The sequence below is a fragment of the Trichoplax adhaerens genome, genomic scaffold (assembly GCF_000150275.1).
Source record: "Trichoplax adhaerens TRIADscaffold_6 genomic scaffold, whole genome shotgun sequence".
Taxonomy (NCBI): Eukaryota; Metazoa; Placozoa; class Uniplacotomia; order Trichoplacea; family Trichoplacidae; genus Trichoplax; species Trichoplax adhaerens.
The window spans coordinates 951,793-974,752 of NW_002060948.1; the positions used below are offsets into that span (position 1 = coordinate 951,793).

The 22,960-nt window shown below is 33.0% G+C and overlaps 5 protein-coding genes across 5 annotated transcripts in view; 3 read left to right on the forward strand and 2 right to left on the reverse strand.

The window, feature by feature from the left end:
• Window positions 1–1,375: 1,375 nt before the first annotated feature.
• TRIADDRAFT_16220 (uncharacterized protein) lies at window positions 1,376–3,677 on the forward strand (the record flags this gene model as incomplete). The annotated part of the gene is made up of 6 exons (XM_002113188.1): window positions 1,376–1,527; window positions 2,221–2,312; window positions 2,773–2,855; window positions 2,975–3,014; window positions 3,402–3,485; window positions 3,574–3,677. Coding segments are annotated over 6 exons (555 nt in total), but the record flags the coding sequence as incomplete, so codon positions are not given.
• A 1,477-nt stretch (window positions 3,678–5,154) lies between these two features.
• TRIADDRAFT_26225 (uncharacterized protein) lies at window positions 5,155–7,561 on the reverse strand (the record flags this gene model as incomplete). Its single annotated transcript, XM_002113552.1, has 5 exons — window positions 5,155–5,292; window positions 5,400–5,513; window positions 5,614–5,691; window positions 6,670–6,841; window positions 7,446–7,561. 5 exons carry the CDS (start codon window positions 7,559–7,561, stop codon window positions 5,155–5,157), a joined length of 618 nt encoding a protein of 205 aa, XP_002113588.1.
• Window positions 7,562–9,435: 1,874 nt separating this feature from the next.
• TRIADDRAFT_57162 (uncharacterized protein) lies at window positions 9,436–11,418 on the forward strand (the record flags this gene model as incomplete). Its single annotated transcript, XM_002113189.1, has 3 exons — window positions 9,436–9,591; window positions 10,773–10,832; window positions 10,981–11,418. 3 exons carry the CDS (start codon window positions 9,436–9,438, stop codon window positions 11,416–11,418), a joined length of 654 nt encoding a protein of 217 aa, XP_002113225.1.
• A 5,466-nt stretch (window positions 11,419–16,884) lies between these two features.
• Window positions 16,885–19,266, forward strand: TRIADDRAFT_57163 (uncharacterized protein; the record flags this gene model as incomplete). Its single annotated transcript, XM_002113190.1, has 1 exon — window positions 16,885–19,266. One exon carries the CDS (start codon window positions 16,885–16,887, stop codon window positions 19,264–19,266), a length of 2,382 nt encoding a protein of 793 aa, XP_002113226.1.
• Window positions 19,267–22,847: 3,581 nt separating this feature from the next.
• Window positions 22,848–22,960, reverse strand: part of TRIADDRAFT_57164 (uncharacterized protein) — a gene marked incomplete at both ends in the record, with an annotated part of 2,442 nt that continues 2,329 nt past the window's right edge. The window contains one exon of the mRNA XM_002113553.1: window positions 22,848–22,913. Coding sequence (XP_002113589.1) covers window positions 22,848–22,913 — 66 coding nt within the window. The remainder of the gene's footprint in view (window positions 22,914–22,960) is intronic.

Genomic DNA, 22,960 nt, shown 5'->3' on the forward strand with positions numbered 1-22,960 from the left:
GAAATGGACCGTATGAGTTTATTTTTAAACTGATTCATTGTACTGTACATGATTGAAAAAATTAAATGACACTGTTTCTTCCAATCAATGTTGAAATAATGCAGATTTTAATGCTCATCTGTAAAGAGAATCAAGGATTTGTTGATCATTTTACGTGGTTGGAAATTATTGAACTGCTAGCCAAGTATGTCGACAGAAATGGATCATCATCAGTCAGCTCCTACTGTATCATGGCATGGTGTCGCTAAATTTTCTATCTTTATGGATAGTATTCATCAAATAATGACATTACTCTATACAACATATCACAATTCTACACGTTATTGACTGCTTGCTAGCAACTTGAGGATAGCCTACGACTGTTGTATGTCTTGGAAAAAGCATTTACACCTATCAATGGCGCTACCTATCCGATATGATCATGCATCGCTCATGACAGACTGAATTATAGACTTTCTCTCTACTTTGAACTACGATTACACAGTCAATAACTTATCATTTAACATTATTCAATCAATCCTAAGGGAAATTTAATAGACTAACTGTGGTCTAATCATGGATAACTGTTTAATTACCTGCCATTTCTACTTTTTGATCCAAGGTTGCACACCATAAAGTCAAAAGTGTTTGTCAGTGCTGGCAATCCCAGTGTTGAAATACTTGGTGAGATTTCAAGTTTTCCCGCCGTGGATACAGACGTGCAGACAGAGATGTCTGTATGTTCCCTACTGTATGACTCACTGTGTCCAAAACACAGTCGGATTCATACATAGTCCGTCTTTGAGGCTAACTATAGGGACAACTATGGACAGTATACCACAGTTACTGTACTGTACACTGTGCAGTAGAGTAGACCAACATGTGTGAAACAAATGTCATATTAAGTCCTTGTTTTATACTGTAAATACCATTGTCATTTACGACATCTATTTTACTTACATATGTCATCCAATATTTCACTGTACTACTTCGCTGTAGAAGAATAAAATAGGGCCGGCGCATTATTTTATTTCAAGTACTTTACTGCTTTTCTACGTCTGCTAGGAGGAGAATTAGAATGCCTCCTTCTGACCAGCTAGTGGCCTCTTCTTTGCCGCTTATTACAGTGGTAGAGTTCGAAGCTCTCTTTGCCATCTTTGTACTGTACTGTACAGTATAGTATGGGATAGCAATTCCGGTGTACACTGTACAGTACTGTACTGGAGGTGTTTTTGTCTTCACGCATGTTCAGTAAAATACTACAGTGTACAGTGCAGCGTCCTACTGCATAGTACTGTACTGAAGAACGAAAGTACTGTAACTTGCGTGAGACACTCAACCATCGAGAGATCCTTGTAGACAGACAATCTTGGAAATCATGGCGGAACCATCGCCGCTGCAAATCTCTTGGCAAGACAGCAATTGGATCCCCAATCTTACTCCTGATAATGTATTAGACTATTTCTCACAGCGTAGTAACCCATTCTATGATCGAACATGTAATAATGAAGTGATCAAGATGCAGAGATTAGAAGCATCACGGTTAAAGTAAGCACAGCCAATGAATTGAAACACTGCTACACTTTCATTCTCTATAGCAGATTCTACGACGCTTTCTTTTCGACGCGTCGAAATCAATCAAAACGTCATGAAAAATACTGGACTGTTGTAAAATGAACCTTGTACTTTACTATGATGATGGAAGTAGAATACTATTCGGCTTACATTTTCGACATCGACAAGTACCCAGCAGTTTTTCTACCTATTGCGCTATGCCTTAGTATTATCGATGGACTGGTCTAGTACAGTATAAGTTATCCAGTTGAATAAATTGCATCTGTCTACATGTGGATTAAAATAGTTACATGCTCCAATTGGTGTAACGAGTTGTTAAGCCAATATAAACAAATAGGCTCATATCAGGTTTACTCTTGCACGAAATACTGTACTGTATACATTATTTTCTCGGCTTATTATGAATACATCATAAACTACAAAAATGGTTAGGTTCGAATCTCGGACAAAAACTTCTACTGTCGCAGCATCGAATGTAGGCTACTAAAGAGACTCTTCTCTTTAATAGTCCTTGATCCAATCACGTTTTCATTGTGAACAATGATCACAAATGTTTTTATGCCATATCCAAGCCACATTATTCCTCTATGCAATAATACTACTGTACATCTAAGAGAGGAACTCACTTCTACTTTTGTTATTCATTCAAATATTGCAATGGCCTAGATCTTTAACTGGTATTGAATACGATCTAATCCACGTACAAGATCCAATCTTATACATTATACGTAAGCAGCATAGACATTCACCAACAGAAGGTAAGAATGCATATTTTAACCTACATAACAGAATAGTTTGATCTTTTAAAGACTTAAAGTTGAAACACTGCAGTAATTGCATTAAACCATAATAACTTTGTTGCAATTGTCATACGTAGTATGGCAATGTTATAGCAATATCCTTCTACTGTATTCTATGTACAGTACTTTTGCGCAATCAGAACCTAATACCTATGTTTATTTTATACCATTTAAATTCAAAACTAAGTAAACTCGTAAATGAAATGATGTATTATAGAGTTTTGCTTATATTGTTACGGATCAACAGATTAGCTTATAGCGTTGCCATATGACGTTCAAAATACTTTTCGCTTGAACTACAGTAAAATGTATATATAACTACACTAAAATGTGGTAATTACAAAATATTGATACTAGTATCCTAGCTAAAAATAAATCTGCAATGACTACAGTGGCCATATTTATAAATTTTTTACAGTTACTCCACTGGCTGAATATTATGTTTTAGCTGGTGTGGTTTACCAAGCTCCTGACCTTGCCTCTGTATTAAATTCCAGATTGGTAAGTTAACGTATTGCAGTGGATTTAGTAACAAATGATACGTCACATTGCATACTCTGAAGGACAGTATGTTTATAATGTAATCATATTAAAGATTCAATTCTTTGTCAATCTTATAGCTATCGGCGTTATACCATATTCAATCGGCCTATAATGAAGGTATTTTATTACATAAATGAAAAATCTTTGTAAAAAAATTATTATTGTCTTATAACTTTTAAACAGAGTTTAATATAATGGTATTACGCCATCCCTGCATTTTAAGAAGAGCGTTGTAATGCTCTTTCACTTGCATATTCAATTATACATACCCTAATATCAGCATCTGGATAAGCCTACTATAATTAAAATTGCCATTCAAATATGTAATTGGACTCTTGATACTTTTATTAGTCGTGCTATTCTAAATTTTACATACTGTCTCAATGTAATCAGCTGGCAAAGTTTAATTGCAAGATAACAACCCTGCTAATTGCTACACCGCCTGATAATCCTATTATATCCTATATTCTGATATAATATACTTTAAAATATATATAATTATAGCAATGTCCTATTCACGTTTTGAAGCTGGTAAAGATTATTACTGGGAATTTGAAAAGAAAGGTATAACGTCTCCTAGAAGACCATGTCTTTAAAATACCTATCTTTAATATGTATCTGTAATATTACTCATGTTGAGGTATCTCCTTCAATAATGTAGCAAAATCGAAAGCAGCTTCTTCAAACCGTCATGAACTTTCCAGTACCTTGTTTCAGAGGAAAAAAGTCGATGCAGTATTGACAGACTTTTCAAAAAAATTCCCCCCAAAACACATCAAGGTTGCAAACTTGTCAATATCTCAATTTCATATCATCGAAATTATATCCATTAAATAACCTAAATATATTATATACATTTATATTTTAGCCTTCTTTTTGGGGAAGTCAGCAATCCAATGGTAAGGCGATTAATAATAGTGCATGCGGATGTAAATTGTTAATTATAACACCATGGGAAGAGCAATTTATCTATTTAACACTAACCCTATCTATGAAATTTCCTTCCTCTTATCGCTATGACTATCAAGGTGTAGATAATCCTGATGGTGTCACTCAGGCTGACAACCAAAACGTCAAAAACCAAGGCAGAAATGATCTTTTGGAGAATGGGCAAAAACATTTACGTGATAACTTCAATACTGGCAATGAATTAACCGAAAACATCGATGCACAAATGATACCTAACAAAAAGAGGAAACTGTAAATTTATTGCAAATTTCGCCAATCGATTACTTAAGTGATTATACGTATCTTGGCTTACTATATAGTAATGTAAAAACATTAAAAACTTTTGTAGTAATACAGTAATTCGCCGTTTATTGATTTCCTTCGACGGTACACATACTTGTACTAGATCGAATGCAAATTTAAAACTATTGCTACAACCGATATAGCATTCTAACTCTGTCCAAAGTAATTTATACATAGTAACAACAATGAGGCAGAATACTATAGTTTATAAATTGTTCATAGGATTATACCATATAATAATTTATCCGCAAGATAGAGTGTTTATAATTAAAGTTTGGAACGGTCATTCAACCATGTTGAATAGAAATTTCGATTCATAATAATTTTTAATAATCGTAAACTGTCTACCTTCCTAGTAATTACTAGTTACTTACCGCATCTTGAATAATGTATATCCATTGTGTTATATATTTTATTAAATGATATATACTGCCCAATGGTATTTTTGCAATTAATTGTGGACTCCCCTGATCAATCAAAATTATTTACGAAATAATCATTACCAAAAACTTGCGGACAACGACATTTAGTCGTTAGGGTTTACGAGAAGGTCGGTGCTAAATTAACAAAGTATGCCTACAATGTACTCATCGTACTTTTACAGTACAGTTACATTACAATTAGTATCAGGCCGTAAGCAATACCCCTATTAACATATGTAAGTATTTTATTATTACAAAATTATTACAACATGTAAGACACATTGAAATATCTCTTCCATTCCAGTTTTCGTAACATCAATGACAAAACTTATTCTCGTGTAAAATTGTCAGACATACATATATCGTTACGTTTATATCTATATATATATATATATGTATATATACATTATGACAAAATACTACTACATAATACGAATATATTGTTAGATTGCGATGAAATATTGGTCGAAAATTTTATATTAGGCATAATGCGACACATCCGTCCATTAGTTATAAAATTAAATACTCATACTATAGATAAATCATTCTCACAGTAAATCTATAACATAAATTGATATAGCTAACTATGCACCAGTATATAATGACAAGAAATAAATGTATAGGAGAAAGGTAGGGTAAAATAACAGTAGTCGCTTTTTGCTCAAGTCTTCATCCACTAATAATGATCCAGCACTGTAAGATGCCCATATAACACCTAAAACCTGTAACATATGAATACGAGTATATATGTATATTACCGAATGGCATAAAAGATAATACGTTCACGCTGAACAATACAACTTTTAAGGTTAAAGCTCTAATCCCATACCTCCACGGCTAAAGTTAGATATCTACTAAATCGTACAACAGGAATAACAGTCGCAGTAACTGCCAGTGGCAATAAAGAGTATCCGATAATACCTAAACAAGTCGAATAGTTGACCTACAAAGGCAATTTTAGGAGTTCATTAATAACTTTAACTCAGCCTAAACTTGCAACAGACAAATTTTTGTTGTTTGACATATTTCTTCATTATCGTTACCTCTCCTCCTAAAACTCTTGCTAATAAGAATATTACCAGAGAACCAATTATCCATACTGTGATAATCCAAGAAATAACCTACAAAGACATAAATTACAATTCATTGCAAAATCAGGCACTGGCAAGCAAAAATAGGAGGCAAGGCATAAAGTTAGACTGCCCTATCTAATCAATTTAGCTTGTAAATCAAGTTTTTACATTTTACATTGCGTGAATTTAGACATATTAATTATGTAAAAGTAAAAACTGAGAAAATAGCGATATTTGAAAGTGCAAGTGCCACAATAAGTGTACTATTCATGTGTATAGTGCACTAAATACCACATTACAACTGATAGCCATCACTTGTGATCAATGAGTGCAGCAACTACACGTAATTAATGTACATTATTGAAGTGTATAACTTGGTATGTAATGATTTACTATCGAAAATCTAAGATTATAACTTTTAAGTCATCGTACAGAAATATACCTAAGTCATTCTGAAATTTAATTGCTCGTCCAATCCAACGTTACATAAAGCTAGTCGTATTCATTCTATCTTAAGACTTAGTGCTACGTTATTCTCAAGGTAAAGAATCTTAACTATCTACCTCCTTACAAAAAGGTCAAAACAATGTTGAAATAGACTACAAAATCTCAATGTAAATACTACACGTATAACATTGTTATTAATAAAATATTGCATTTCTTATTTTACAGCATTGCTACTGTATACTTGAACATGTTGCACTTGTACACTGTTTTACTACTGTGCGAATGGCAAGAATTTTATAAACATCATTTAGTAGCACTGTTTAAATAAACGTTAAATCAATAACACCATTTTAAAGATGTCATTGCAAGGAGTATGATTAGTACACAATCACCATACAGTACTCGAACAGTACTGGTAGAGTATACGCATAACTAGAATATTGATAGTAAAAGATAGCGCTAGTATCGATATTATTTTACTACCTTAAGAATTCATGCCGTATATTGTAAACCAGTACAAACTGAGAAAATTAAATAGAAGTATCATAATAAATTTATATAATACAATATAGTACATACTTGAAGCTGCCCATAAAGAGAAAAAGCGCTAAATATTAGTACCACCAGAAGGGGTCCCCAAAAATCAGGATTATCGCGAATGATTTTCTTTTTGAAGCCAAGGAAAGGAAAGGGAAATAGTACACAACGAATCTTGTAGTAGATATCGGTCAAATCAACATCCAATTCTTCTCTATAACAATCGATACACACAAGAGAAAACAGATGGTTGATGTAAATACAAGAAAGTCGAAAGAAATACAACTACAAAATAAAATAGATCGTATTGTAGTCAATACGATTCATCTTATCAATTTCGAAATATTTTAAATCATGAAACTTTAAAACACAGCATTGAAACAAAACATGACCGAATGTATGACACTAACATTTTAATACCGCATTTAAACCATATTTAGCAACCCGATTGAAGAGGAAATTGCAATATATGAGTCCAAAGCAGAAGCAGTGGATGTAAGGATAATTGTGTTATAGTCATTATCCTTATTCAACAAGTCTATGACATATATACGAACATATATAGTGATGATATCCATTTTCAAATGCATGACTAGACTGGTAGAATTACTTTTAACTGAATATCAAGTATAATATTGATCATCAAACATTTTCCTGCTTGCAATGGAGCGATACATGAAGACGAAAATGAGGGTCATTTATATAATACAATTGACCTCAACATCGCTCGCTTCATAATTGGAATAAGTAAATTCAAAGTCAAAGACAAGCTAAAATCCTCCTAATGTAAAATTTCATCGTGTTACTATCTCACTTACAAAAGAGGTTTTTGATATTCCTCATCCGATGTTTCTTGAACTTCCATAAGCCATCCAAATCCTCTCTTATTTAAAAAATCAGCAACATGGCCTGAAGCTTTGGAAGTAGGTCCCATCGACGAATCAAATCCATTGCGGGAGAAATTGCCGGCTGTTTGGCTGTACATATCGCCAGAAACCGAGTCAGGATCGACAGCTGAAGTTGAAACAAATCCATAATTGGATGGCTCGGTAGAATGGCCGAACTGATGATCATTGGTATTCAAAGTTTCTTCGTCAACTGGTATCCTGGCTACTCCATCATGATCGTTTTGATGCGCCATTGAGAGCTTTACTTGACAGTAACAGTACAAACGGAGCTTGCTAGCTGTCAAATATGCCGTCCAGTGTCGATTACAGTGTATAGTACTGTATGTTACAGTACACGATACTGTGGCAATGTCGTGATTTGTTGACTTTGACTGCACCATGGGACTTCTACAGTACTGTACTATAGTGTACCGTAGATACCTCGAAGTCTATGACTGTGCCCACTGCCCACCTGTCACCACCTAACCGGTGACCACAGTGTTGGTGCACCCTACTGACCCTAGTGTACAGTAACACTGAGAAGAAAAGAGAGGTAACACTAGCAGGGACTACACCATCTGAATTCACTCCGTGCATAAAAATTGTCACCCCTTCCCTAGAACGACAACACATCTTTTCATTCTCTTACGAGGGAAGAGGTGATAACTTTTATGCAATGGGGTACAATTTGGATGGAGTAGTCCCGGACACTGGACGGAAGGCTCATCCAAGGACTTGTGAGCTCATCGCACCGCGTAAAAAAATGTCTAGGCCGGTGGTAACCAGACCAGGCTGACCAGAATTGCGATAACATGTCGCTTTACTGGCATACTTTCTCTAGTTTTCGTATAATTAAATGGTACTTACGACTACGTAGAATAAACTGTATAAAAATTTACAGCTTTGGTGGACACCTGCTGACTATGAAATTCCACCTCTTTGAATAAAGTGATCTGATTAATCACCTTTCAGCATTGACCATGGACTGAATAGGGCAATCAACATATCTGCGCATAGATTGATATTGTCATATGATATACGTATATAAGCAGAGTCATTTGTGTATCAAGTAGCATACTGCTACAATTGGGTTTTTACTTCATAAATACATAAATTCAAGAGTCTACAACGTCATACACAGACTTTAAATACTCGTATATCGAGATCCTAACTACAAGTCCTAAAGTAAATCGAGTAGTTCATCTGCTGATAATCAATTATATAGCTTATATTATCATATTGTACAATACACTGCCTCGATTGCATGATACGATCAAACCTTGTTATTCTCAGGGTCATTAAGAACAACAGTTACAAGAAAATAATCGCTGAATCCATTCAGAGCTTGTTAATCCAGTCGGGAGTGTCTACAGCCAATCCCTTACGTTTTCTTTAAAGAAATATGAGTACCTTGGCAAATTCATTTTTTTTTTTTTTAGTTACTCTATGCAGACCCCCGATCAATTATTCTTCTTACAGCTTTGCAACCCAATCACCAGTGACCTATTAACCTTGGCATTCATTCTTTCTTTATTCTGTGTCGCAAACATAACTTTTAGTTACTATCAATTGAAGGGCTAGTGATTTGCGCTGGAGAGTAAAAAATAATCAATTTATTTAAATTAGACTATTTCAGCCCAACGCTATCATGAATTCAATAATATACCTCACATTCAATATTTATCGGCCGTATTTTTACTTGCTTGCCTTCAATTGCTGTATATTACCTCTTGCCTACATACGTAGTATCCTTACGATAAAAGTGCAATTCAATTGAATTTAACCTTCTATGCATTTATACGTTGTACATGCCTATTAGATTACAATTCATGTTATTTTAGCTACTGCATAGCAAATAATAACATCCATTGATCGCCACCCCTCCCTAAAATAGTTATTGTCCTTCTGATGGTAATGCATGATGGCTAAGATAACTCGTGTCGTTGCTGCAGTAAATTTGATATTAGCGATAGCCTACGTCGTCATAGCAATAGCATGGGGCCAATTATTATATCCGATAAATCCTTCTTCTCAATCAGCGGAACCACTTGCTGAAATTGCCATCTTAATAGCAACGGTAAGACTCTAGGTCATGTTATACGATCATCGCATAATATCATAATCATATATAAAAATAAGTCAAAATTCTAAATTTGAACCTTTGTAAATCTCTACTATCCAAATAAGTGATTATTTTAAACAGTAATCCTCGATCATTACTACAATTAGAATAATCATCGTGAATTAGATAATATTCTTTACAGCCGATAGGATAATCAAGCTCGATTGAAAATCTATAAAATAGTCGCTTAATAACCATGATCACCGAGTACTAATAATTGTGATCAAGGACTGTGGACTGTCAAATTAGGGACGATACAAATGAAAAACATCATTAAAATTAAAATAGGAAAAGAATAATGATAATACCACAGTGCTTGAAATATTCTGTATGAACTCTAAACATGCTGCATATTGCATCAGTCACCAGCATAGAAACATGTAAAGTTGGCGGCAGACCATACTTGTTCAAGTTTAGAAACGTTTCGAATCAACAAGTTGATTATCTCTTCTAATTGAAGTCCTGCATTCGCGTCTAACCGATTAAATATCAGTTAATGACTGATTTAATACAGGAATAACAACATGAAAAAAATCGTAACCTTATAGTAGAGTAATTGATTATCATAATGCTAGAGCTTTCAAAACGTGTCATTCCTAATCACTACGCTCATACTACCGACCACAAAAACTGAAATATGCGTATCAATAATAATATACTCGTACATATAATAGAATTGAAGGTAGATTCTACTTATTAATTACAATTACCATCAGAATAAATAAGATAAATATTAGCCCTGTTAAAATTTTGAAAGCAGGCAATTTTAATAGCCATGAGTACTAAACTTAAAACAAATGACTAATCAGCGACAAAAAAAGACAATATGCATATGAAAATTCAGTAATAGCAGTTATTGCATAGTAGAACAAAATAATAATGCAATAGCATTCAAAAGATATCGTATTATCTCTAAATACCATACACTAAATATATATTTACGCATATACGGTATATACTAAGGCCATTCCTAGGAGCGCTTTCAGCCTTAACTGAAAATTTTGTCAATAACGGAAATAAATTTTATCACCTACCAATAATTAATTAATAGTTATTATAATCAATTACAAATATTACAGCTAGAAGGAAACAGTATAATAAGAAATTGATTTTGATTTTTTCCCATACACGATAAGTTGGGAGCATTAGCAATGACAGGACTTTGGCAAGGAGATCACCAAAACTCTTCCGGTCAGGTTAGTTCGAAAAAAGTGTACAGTAGTCTCAGATCGAATCAAGGTAGAAGTACATGAAGAATCATTATCATGATTATAACATTATTCTAGGTTATAAAAAATTTGTTGCTAGAAATAAAAATAATTTGAATTTTTATATATTACGTAGATTGCAGCAATTATAGTCATGTCTATCATATCGATCTTCCTGGCCATTGTCAATCTCGCTAAAAGTACCCCATACATGCTGATTATTCAAGGCCAGTTTGGTTCTGCAGGATTAATAACTTATGCATTCTTCGTTCTGCTCTCAGCTATTACGATGTATTGTGAAGGTTGGATGATCGATCTCTTATATCATGAAATCGCTAATACAACTTACACCAATTCTCCCACAGCTTATGATGACAACAACTGGAAATATGACATACATAGGACTAAAATCAATAGTAAATGGATAAAGATTAATTTTATTATATCATTATCTATCTTTGGAATTGGAGTTTTATGCCTCTTTATTAATACAATGGAGCTATCCAGATCAACCATATTTTCTGGTGCTATGGTATGTGCTCTCACCTGTCACGCATTATACTGTGACTTTTGACATGAATTACAGTTACACGAGTATATACTACATAATTTTTTGCAATCAGTTTAACCAATATCTATTTGATCATTTTGTGCTCAATAAAACGGTACTGTCATGTAGATTTCCAATAAAAGTTACAAGAATATAATTTTAGTAATATAATTAAGGTATATATCGATTGTTGTTTAATCAAGATTGTACTGATTATTTTAGAGCATTGCAACCTGTACTGTTAATCTCATTGCTAATCGGAAGAAATCAATCAATTTGGTAAATGTATAAATTTAAATTTGCTTCTTGCTAGAAGGTATAACCTTAATTGTTACCTACTGGCAGTTCTAGATATTCAAAAGAGAAGAATAAATGAAACCTTTCTATTAAACCATTTGATAGTTGTATAATTGATAAGTGATCTCCCTTTAAACTATTTAAGTTTTAAAAGCTACCATGCAGTAACACTACAGTAATAATTTGTATATATAATGTACAGTATTATATCTCCTAATATATTTATAGATAAAAATCTATTTGTTACTTATTTCTGCTATGGTTGATTTTTATAGGAAATCTGGACAATTTATATGTATAGATGGTCGCTTTTGCTAACAGCCTATACAATAATTATTAACACCTTCAACTTTATGCAATCAATAGCAGCAACAGGAGAAAAACCAAGGACTACAATATTAATTTTATATATATTAACGACAGTAATGGCGTTAACACTTGCAATTACAATTTCAATTCCACTTCGCATACTACGATCGGCTATCCACATTTTCAAAGACTTCTGTCAAACATGGAATGAAGATTTATTGTTGCATATCCTTATATGCATCTACTATATAATCGGACTACTGTGCATTACAAATTCAATTCTATCGATGGTATTAATATCTGGTTATCTTTGTAGTCAGTCCAGTTTTATTATGGGTACCATAGTAAGTAGTTCCATACTTATTTAATGTTAGTGTTGATTCTTGTAATCTAAGTAACTCACTACGCAGTATACATGTTTTTCTTTCTCTTCGAAGTAAAAAGTTTCGTATTATTTCTTAGGTGTTAATACTTATAATTATATAATTAGTACAATCTCTGTACATAAAATATATGACATACCTTTGTCATTTCTAAATTAAGAATAGCTGAATTTTGTCACATTTCTGCATGTCTACTGCATTAATAATAATTTACTTGCTTACAGTATTTATTAGGAGCCACCTCCATCTTAGAGAATCGACTAGGAACGACTATGCCAACTGTAAGTAATCATTTAGAATGATTATGCTTTCGTAATCTTCATTCATAAGTGTGCTATATTAAATCTATACAGCTAGATCGGAATTAAATGAAATATTAACGATTTAATGCCATACGACATTTGATGGTCACTTTTCATTCATTATTTTTACTTTGGATTTAATTATTTTTAGAAATAAAATCTAAATGTCAAATGATGAGTAGAACTTACCCATTTTCATCTGTTTACAAATTATTTACTAATAGGATCAACTTCTTATGTAAATAAGTTAATATTTCAATGATAATTATAGGAAATAGAAAATAAAAACCTGCTAAGGTACATTTTGGCTATGGCTGTGGCCACTATTTGCACCAACGTTTTCGACTATTTCAAGCTTACATCAAATCTAAATCTAATCATTGGGAAAGATCTATTACTGATGGCATGGATAATGAATATAGTCACTTTAGCAATAGGACTCTTCGGCTATCTTTATGAATTATATTATAGCTCCTCCAGTCATCATAAAACACAACATCTTAATAATTCTCTTTATGCGTCCGCTTTTGGCGCAGTAAGTAACAATTTCACGTTTACGACAAAATGAAGTAGATACTTCTTACTTTCACAATAACGGTAAATTTTATTTACTTTACTGATAGCCTTTAAAATACGAATTCTTAGCAATAAAATCTAATATAACTGCAACTTTAATACTAATTTAACCTTTATCTAAAGTTTCTTACAAAAAATATACAACTGCTTCTGTATATTAGTATCTCTTTTATACATACTGCCTACAGGAAATTGAAATTTTATAATATATTATTTGTTGGATGGTATTTCAGAATTAGAATCACTTTGGCATCTGTGCAAAATCTCTATATGCATAACATATAGCTGCTATTAATACCCGTTAGTAATTGTAACTTATAATAATATTACTGTAGTTATAGGTATTTTGTTAATGGCAAAAAATCTATTTTGGTTTAATAATAATACATAGTTCTAGAATTAGTAAGTGATATTACAATGGCCTATAATCGCTATCTATATTTCTAACTTTATAAACTAGTGTGCTTATAGTATATATGAACAAATTTTAACTTACTATTACCTGAAAGATATACCTTTTTTTGATAATATAAAATAAGTAACTCGTAGACTTAAAATTGTCTACTATCATCCTCTAAAATAACATACTGTACATATAAAATTTCTACACTTTTTCGACTATCCTTTTCGAAATATTTCATAAAATGACTTTGCAAGACTCAAATTAAAATTTTTGATATCGTAGGAACCTTCCACACAGGAATTTGTGAACATGGGCTTCAGTCTTGATGATGGAGACGATAACGGATCGCAAATAACAAAAACCGAAGTTTAACGGGCAAAACATTTTCCAGTTTATTTAATCCTAGAGTGTAATTTTTGGAAATCTTGATCTAAATTACGATATACCAGTAAATTTAAAGCATAAGATTAGAATATCAGCTTCAGAAATTAGTCTAGTAATCGATATTATAGCGTATATTTATTTTGCAACGTAGTAGTACTGACACATAATGTAAGCATGTAAAACTATTTATTTAAAATCAATTAATAAATGATTTATAAATATTAATCCTGAATTTTAGTAATAGCCTGATAATACAAAAATTAGACAACCTTAGAGAAATGATTAGCAATATTTTAAGAATTGCAATGGTTATAATATAGACTAGAACATAAATCGAAGCTCTCACTGTAATATCATTTACTATTGTCTTTTACTATGTTGCAATCACAACACATTTCCACGTATAAGTAGATTACAGAGTATACTTATCAGTTACACTGTTATACTGTAATAAACGCCCTACCTTTTATAATCCAGTGCGATAAACGACCTAATTAAAGCGATATCCCGTATGCCTATTACGGATTATCTAACTCCTTGGCCTTTCGATATAAAAATACTTCAATAATAATAATTGAACTCCCGTTAAACTATATTAATTCTACAATGCGATAACATAACAGTATCGACTTTTATAATATGCCAATAACAGGAGGATTAAGAAAGACTACAGTGGTAGAGTATGGAACTCGTTGATATTGATTAACGGTAAATAATGATTAGATAGCAATTTATATACATGTTATGAAATGGATATAACAAGTGTAAAGAAAACTTTATATTACGTATCTATTATTATAATTTTTAAGTTTGCAATATTTTAGGTGAAGGCTGTACCATGTTTTTCCCTCATCGTTCATCTTTATTTAGCGTTATGACCTTAACATTGATATTTTCAAAACGCGCGTTTCTTTGCATCGCTATGTACAGATTATGGACAGATGCACTGTAAACCTGTAGATTGTCGGTAAACACAAGCTGAATTTATAATTACTTAATATTTAACAGAATTGCTCTGTTAATCTGTGTATTCCATCCGTCGAAAACTACCCTGAAAGTCTGTAACTGTCATACTCGTATGTACCTGTTCAACGACAGCAACAAATTTATTTAATTAATTCGAATTAGGTAAACCCACACACAATGCTGTGAGAACAAGAGCCCTGATATAATATATTACAGCGAATTTTTTTATTGCTAATTCTCTTTAGCTCTGATTCTACAGTGTAGCTGCTATATGAATAAATCCTCTTCTCTTTTATAGTATAATAAAGGATAATAAAGGGCGTTAGAAACGAAAGCTTTGTCGTACCATACCAACTTTCACAAATTTATCGTGAATGAGTGCTCTAGATTTCTATTCTTAAACGGTTGCTGTATTCACGGTTGTGGCTCATAACAATTAACGGTATATTAAATTGTAAATACATAACCAAGTCATTGCAATAATTTACAGCTTAAGTCGCCATGCGGAAAGTTTTCTTGACTCTCTTATAGGTAATTACGATATTATTTACATGTTTGGCCAAGTGCCCCTTCACTTTTCTCTTTGAAAGTACTATAAGTATTTTACTTTTCGGACCTTCTTAAGTAGAACTGTGTACGCGTATCAAGAAATAGTAATGACGATTATCAGTAATATTCAAAAGAAGTTACAAGATGGTTTTGAGAGTATATACGACAGGCAAAAAATTGAGATTTGGTGTTGACAATTGGTCATGCCGACATGGGTAAAAATCCTTTTCTCAATTACATATTAGGCCATGAAATGCTAAAGAGCGATTTCGGGATTATAGATATTATGGACCCTGCTATTATTCAGATCGGTCATGGAATAGAAACTTTATTTGCTAAACCGATTGTAAGTAAGTACTATCCTTGGGTTTTTGCAGATTTATCAAGTTTTCCAGTATACACATCATATGAGAATTCTGTTGTGGCTGCTATTAGCACTAAATTGGCGGTTCGAAATACCCGTCAGGTTAAGGGTATTGTAATTTTAAAGGAAATCACTAGTTTATGCAGTGGGAAACTATACGAATTACATATAGTTCCATAGATCACCCAATAGATGCAAGGGAAAACCGTTTTCCCCCGTTTAGGTTACTTAATTAGCGAAGTTAATCTGTTTACAATTGTTGCCGTAAACTAGTTAAAATGAGTAGATCTTGTGAGGTTGTATATTGTCATATACAATACAGTACGAGTATACATCGTGTATATATACACGTTGTCATAAATAACACGCGTAATTAAATAAGATTTATTCATTATGTTTATATTCTAACGTGGCATGATCGAATTGTAATCATACCAGGAACTACCGTACACAAAAATGAGAAGTGCAATCCAATTGGTTAGTTTCCTGCTGTTGTTAATTGTATATTTGCATTCTATATTGTTATTCGATATGACAAACACGGAAGTTTGCTGAGCCGCACCTAAGTTTCAGAAATTTACTTTCTATTGCTATTTTGAATTACAATTTTAATCTAATACTGCATCATGATATAACATATTATTATTCCATACAGTTCCATCCCTATTTTGAATTACAATTTTAATCTAATACTGCATCATGACGTAACATAGTTCATTATTCCATATAGTTCGATCGCTATTTTTTTAAAATCTTAGGTGAGACTTAGTGAAAGGAATATTTCACCAAACGAAAGGAAAGATCGCAATGATCCAGATTAGTATCAGTGAAATTCAAGCTAAATTAATAGAAGGCTATGGACTAATAAAAGATGCAAAGGGTAAAGATTTAGTACTGGTGATCGGTAATACCGGTGTGGGTAAAAGCACCTTTCTGAATTATATGCTAGGGTACAAAATGTACCAAAATGAAGAATCTGATACGGTGGAGACGGTAGAGAGAGAGTGTCCCGCACATATTGGGCATAATATGCATTCACAAACTTTGTATACACATCCGATTACAGATAAAAATTATCCTTGGGTTTTTACCGACTGTCCGGGATTTCTGGATAATAGAATGACCAATGATACGATTGTGACTTCCATTAGCATGGAATTAACTATTCGCATTGCAAAACAAGTCAAGGGGATTGTTATACTGATGGATGCGACTGAGTTTTTAAGTAGTAGATTGACTGCTTTGGGTCCGTTGATGAAGATATTGATTAAATTATTTCGAGATCCAGTTGAAATGTTAAAGTATTCTGTAATTGGTGTGACAAAACTAGATCAAATAAAGGGAGGAAAAACGAGGGCTAAGAAAATAACGTTACAAGGTTTGAATAAAATTAAAGAAGAATGTCGTAGAAGAATAAAAACTCTTGAGACAGAGAAGAGAGAAAGAGATGGAACAGATTTGATTATCAGTGAATATAAAGTGATGGAAGAGTTTACTAGTGCAGTACTTGGTCGTAAAGATGATATCATGTTTATTGATATTCTTGATGATGGTGATTCAAAACAGCTCGTAACCGATCGTATTTGTGCCATTAGATCGAGAACTGAAGCTCAAACTGATCAGTTACCACATGATACTTCTCCACCTCCAATATCAACATCTACTAGTAATGCTCAACAAGATGCACTGCCGTTACCGCTAATTACGATCGCAGACTTCAATTTTGAAGATTATGATATCAATAGAACAAGCTTTAATAAAGCAATTTACGATTTGGCTGGTGAAGGTAATCAGCTAATCGGTGCAATTACAGGAGTTACAGATCAGCTTAAACGTGCGATTGATTTGTGGAATGATAACAAAAAGAGAATGACGTCGATGAAAAGATTGAGATCGGAGTTGGACAGTTATGTTTCTGCTTCTGAAGTCCCAACAAAATTAATAAACACTTGGTCAGAAATGCTTGAAGAAAATGAACAATCTATCCAGTCTGAAAAAAGAAAGATGCAGTCTGTTAATGACCAGTTAAAAAAATTTAAACAAGAATTGAATGAAATTAATACTGATAAGCCCGTGATATTTGCTGAAAAGAAGTATATCAAAAAGGAGCAATATTGGACCTATCATGAAGTCCTTTTTGATTTTGATACTGAAGATGAACGGACACCAATTGTTGATATCGATCAACGAATAGGTAGTGGTCGCTGGTGCAGTACAACAGATGAAAGGCGGAGAGGCCGATATAAAACGTGGTATCAATCTGGCTGGTGGAAAAGTGGGGATGCTACTATGACGGTTTATATTGCTTCTAAGCATGATACAGGTAATCGTAGACGTATTAAAGATCTTCGAGTAGAAATTAGTCGATGCAAAGAGTCTTTCGACGAGTTAAATGATAACGTGCTTGAGCTTAAGAAATCTAAGGAACGCATTTCATCCAATATAACATCCGTGAAAAATGTAGTCCAGGAAGAAGTAGAGAAAGATCGCACAAATAAACTACGGCAGTGTGATGGAGATATCGAGCAATTGTCTGCGCGGATGGCAGAAAATCGGAGACGTATGGAAAAGAGTAAAGCAAAAGGTTTAGAATTACTGGAAAATTTTTACGGTGATTCTGATACTTTGAAAATGCCTGAAAAATTTGAGATTGTGCAAAGTATCAACGAGTTGCTACGGTTTCCGAGCACTTTGGTATACAAATTTATTAAGCGCTATAAAACCTTTAAAGCGAACTTTGATGCAACTAGAAGATATTTTCAGTTAGACTTAAATGAAACGGATTTGAGTCAACTTTCTCAGGATAATACAGCAGATGAGTTAGACGATGGTGCTATTAACAAAAAAGATCCCATAACTGGTAAATGGATTAGGACACTGGTGGTAACGAAGGCAGGAACAGGATTTGAATTATCTTCATTAATGGAGCAATTTCCTATGAATAGCGTAGGCAGTGTGTTTGAGTTTACTCATCCAACGACTGGTAAAAAAGAGCGTATTCTTTACGGTGATTGGGCCCAACTGAATGAATCAGCTTCGCCTACATCCACTGAGGAAGAACAGATTTCTCAAGTGGATCAAGTGCTTAGTATGTCATCGAATGATCCACAAGAACTCAACAGATTAAAACAAAGCGTAGAGGAAGAGATAGAAATGTTAACGAAAATTATTCAAGAGCGAGAAGAAGAACTTTTTACGAAGCAACGTCAGCTAGATAAAATCATTGAGCGCCTTAAAAGGTTTACAACAGATGAAACAACAGAAGATATTAGTTCTATGGAGGATAGTTTTGTCCAACTTGATATTACAGAGGTTTCTTCTGTTCCTACTGGTGTCTAAACTCTCTGAATAGTAAATAATCTTAAGGATGAGAGTAAGTGCCGAACTTGTGTATTTCTAGATAAATTGGGAGTGAGTATCCCTAAATCATTGCTCTTGTTCAGAAAAGCTACACGTTGCAGTGGTCTATTATGTACTGTAAGTAAGAATACAGTAACCTGTTGTACTGCACCTAATGTGTCGTGATAAGATAAGGTAATGAATTACTAAGATAAAGGCATAAGACGGTATTATAGCTATGCCATTTAAACGCAGTAAATCCTAAATAAAAAGTGATTTCTAGTAAGCCTACTAGGTGAAGTGTGTCAAAGTCCCTCGTGCAAACGTTAACAGCTAAACGTGGAAACATAACGTGGTCTACAGGTTACGTATTTTTAGTAAGTCTATACTAATAGTATTGTATAATACAGTTTTATATGTAGCATATTATCTTATGGTGCATTATGAATAGACTGCAAAAGAAATTGTTGGCGAATGCTACGAAGAATAGTGACTATACAGACAGCAGGAGCTATTAGTGCTTTGGAGTAATAAAGTTCCCTATTTCTATAATAAAAAGGGTGTTTGTATTTCCTGTGAGAACTCTTTTAGAGATCCTAGTATTATCATATGAAATAGTGAGCTATGTTACGTCATGATACAGTATTAGATTAAAATTGTAATTCGAAATAGCGATAGAAAGTAAATTTCTGAAACTTAAGTGCGGCTCAGCAAACTTCCGTGTTTGTCATATCGAATAACAAGATAGAATGTAAATATACAATTAACAACAGCAGGAAACTAATGTATACTCGTACTGTACTGTATATACAACCTCACAAGATCTACTCATTTTAACTAGTTTACGGCAACAATTGTAAACAGATTAACTTCGCTAATTAAGTGACCTAAACGGGGGAAAAAAACGGTTTTCCCTTGCATCTATTGGGTGATCTATGGAACTATATGTAATTCGTATAGTTTCCCACTGCATAAACTAGTGATTTCCATTAAAATTACAATACCCTTAACCTGACGGGTATTTCGAACCGCCAATTTAGTGCTAATAGCAGCCACAACAGAATTCTCATATGATGTGTATACTGGAAAACTTGATAAATCTGCAAAAACCCAAGGATAGTACTTACTTACAATCGGTTTAGCAAATAAAGTTTCTATTCCATGACCGATCTGAATAGTAGCAGGGCCCATAATATCTATAATCCCGAAATCGCTCTTTAGCATTTCATGGCCTAACATGTAATTGAGAAAAGGATTTTTACCCATGTCGGCATGACCAATTGTCAACACCAAATCTTAATCTTTTGCCTGTCGTATATACTCTCAAAACCATCTTGTAACTTCTTTTGAATATTACTGATAATCGTCATTACTATTTCTTGATACGCGTACACAGTTCTACTTAAGAAGGTCCGAAAAGTAAAATACTTACAGTACTTTCAAAGAGAAAAGTGAAGGGGCACTTGGCCAAACATGTAAATAATATCGTAATTACCTATAAGAGAGTCAAGAAAACTTTCCGTATGGCGACTTAAGCTGTAAATTATTGCAATGACTTGGTTATGTATTTACAATTTAATATACCGTTAATTGTTATGAGCCACAACCGTGAATACAGCAACCGTTTAAGAATAGAAATCTAGAGCACTCATTCACGATAAATTTGTGAAAGTTGGTATGGTACGACTGTCACGTTCTGTAATAGTTACATAATTAGTATGTTACCTTCTTTCTATATATGGTTAAATATCACGATGTTATCACGTCAGGCGTATATAGATGTAGTTATGGTACTATATTAAGGTTATCTATATATGTATTCTCATGTTGCCATACTTGGCATGATAGTCTATTTGTAATGACTAAACTAGGGAAACCTTTCTGTTAGTGATGATCTTGTGATCTACGTCAGTAGACCAAAGGTCACAATAAAGAAAGTATATAAACTCTTCATTTTAACAATAAAGTTAGTTCTTCAACTTAATTACTGGGTCTCCTTGCTGAGTGCAGATCTAGTACTTGTTACAAAATTTGGAAGTTGTAACAACGACAAAGCTGACGTTTCTAACGCCCTTTATTATCCTTTATTATACTATAAAAGAGAAGAAGATTTATTCATATGGCAGCTATACTGTAGAATCAGGGCTGAAGAGAATTAGCAATAAAAAAATTCGCTGTAATATATTATATCAGGGCTCTTGTTCTCACAGCATTGTGTGTGGGTTTACCTAATTCGAATTAATTAAATAAATTTGTTGCTGTCGTTGAACAGGTACATACGAGCATGACAGTTACAGACTTTCAGGGTAGTTTAGGCATATAAGGCACAGAGTATTATTATGAATAGTTGAAAATAGGAAATTAGCCAAATCAGGTGAAAGTACGTAAAAATTGGAAAGATTTTACACTATGTTAAGCTTAAGTCAAGTCAATGTTGACTTAAAGAGGTAAATAACATATTTAAAAGTTTACAAATGAAATTATACCATCAAATTTTTTCTCACAAGATTTTTATTAGAAATTCAACTGTGAACAACTACGATAATTTAACAATAATCAAATAATGCTGTAGTCGCACATAGATTAATATTATAAGGCTGATAAATGATACCAATTATAAATAGGAAATAATGCGAGAATAACTACTACGTTAAATAAGTAATACACTGGTAGAATATCTTCCAGAAATTGATAAGGTTAATAAATAGGTTGCTTACCGAAAATACGCGTATCTAATAAGCATCTCCTTTTTATACGCACAATACTAGATCAATAATGATACCGACCGCCTAATGCTATCAGAGCTGATATCGAATTCATTGTAGCGGTATAACTATGATATGATATGGTTTACAGTAGCCATTGTGGGTTAATTGTTAGAGGTGCAGTAACTCCTTTTAGAAAGTAAAAGTGAAGTCGATGTTGTAGCTTATTTTGTAGTAATCACTTACCTTTTAGTTAAAATTATGTACTTATCATTTAATAGGATTCTAGCATTATTTGCCATTAAAACCTTATAATGAGTTCGACTGAAATTTACTCTATTGTGGACCAGTGGGGGCTAATATACCTATCTATTCGTATAAATTACTTGCACTAAGGAAAAGAATATGAATAGTGGGTACTTATATAAAAAATTCTACTATCCCTATTATAACCTCTTTTTTCAGATATCATTAGTAATAAAAATCGACTAAATTTTAACAGAATTTGAGTACCGTAATGAACTAGTGTTATTATGACAATAATTGTTCATTATAATTGGGAACCAACGGCAACAAAGTTTTGTATCGATATGTTATAGTACTGGCAGCCAAATTGACAATATTTAAATGTTAACATCAATGACCCGTATCTTAAGAATTTATTACCATCGTTATTATCTTTGCCCTAATCTTCATCTTTACATCAAATATCCGTAACAATTTACTAATTTAAGAACCGTAATGAATTACTAAAATTATTAATATCTACTAGTAAACCTGCCGTTTAAATGTAGTATACAGTACTATTGCAAATTACCCTGCGAATGATATGCTGTATATGGCTATTATCATATGGATTACTAGATGTTAATTGAGTCATTTTTTACTTATTTCTCGAAAAATTAAACAACAAATTCGACATTTCCTGAATGCCAAGCAAGTCTATCAAATAGTAGAAAAATACCTCTAAGAATTAATATATGCTTATT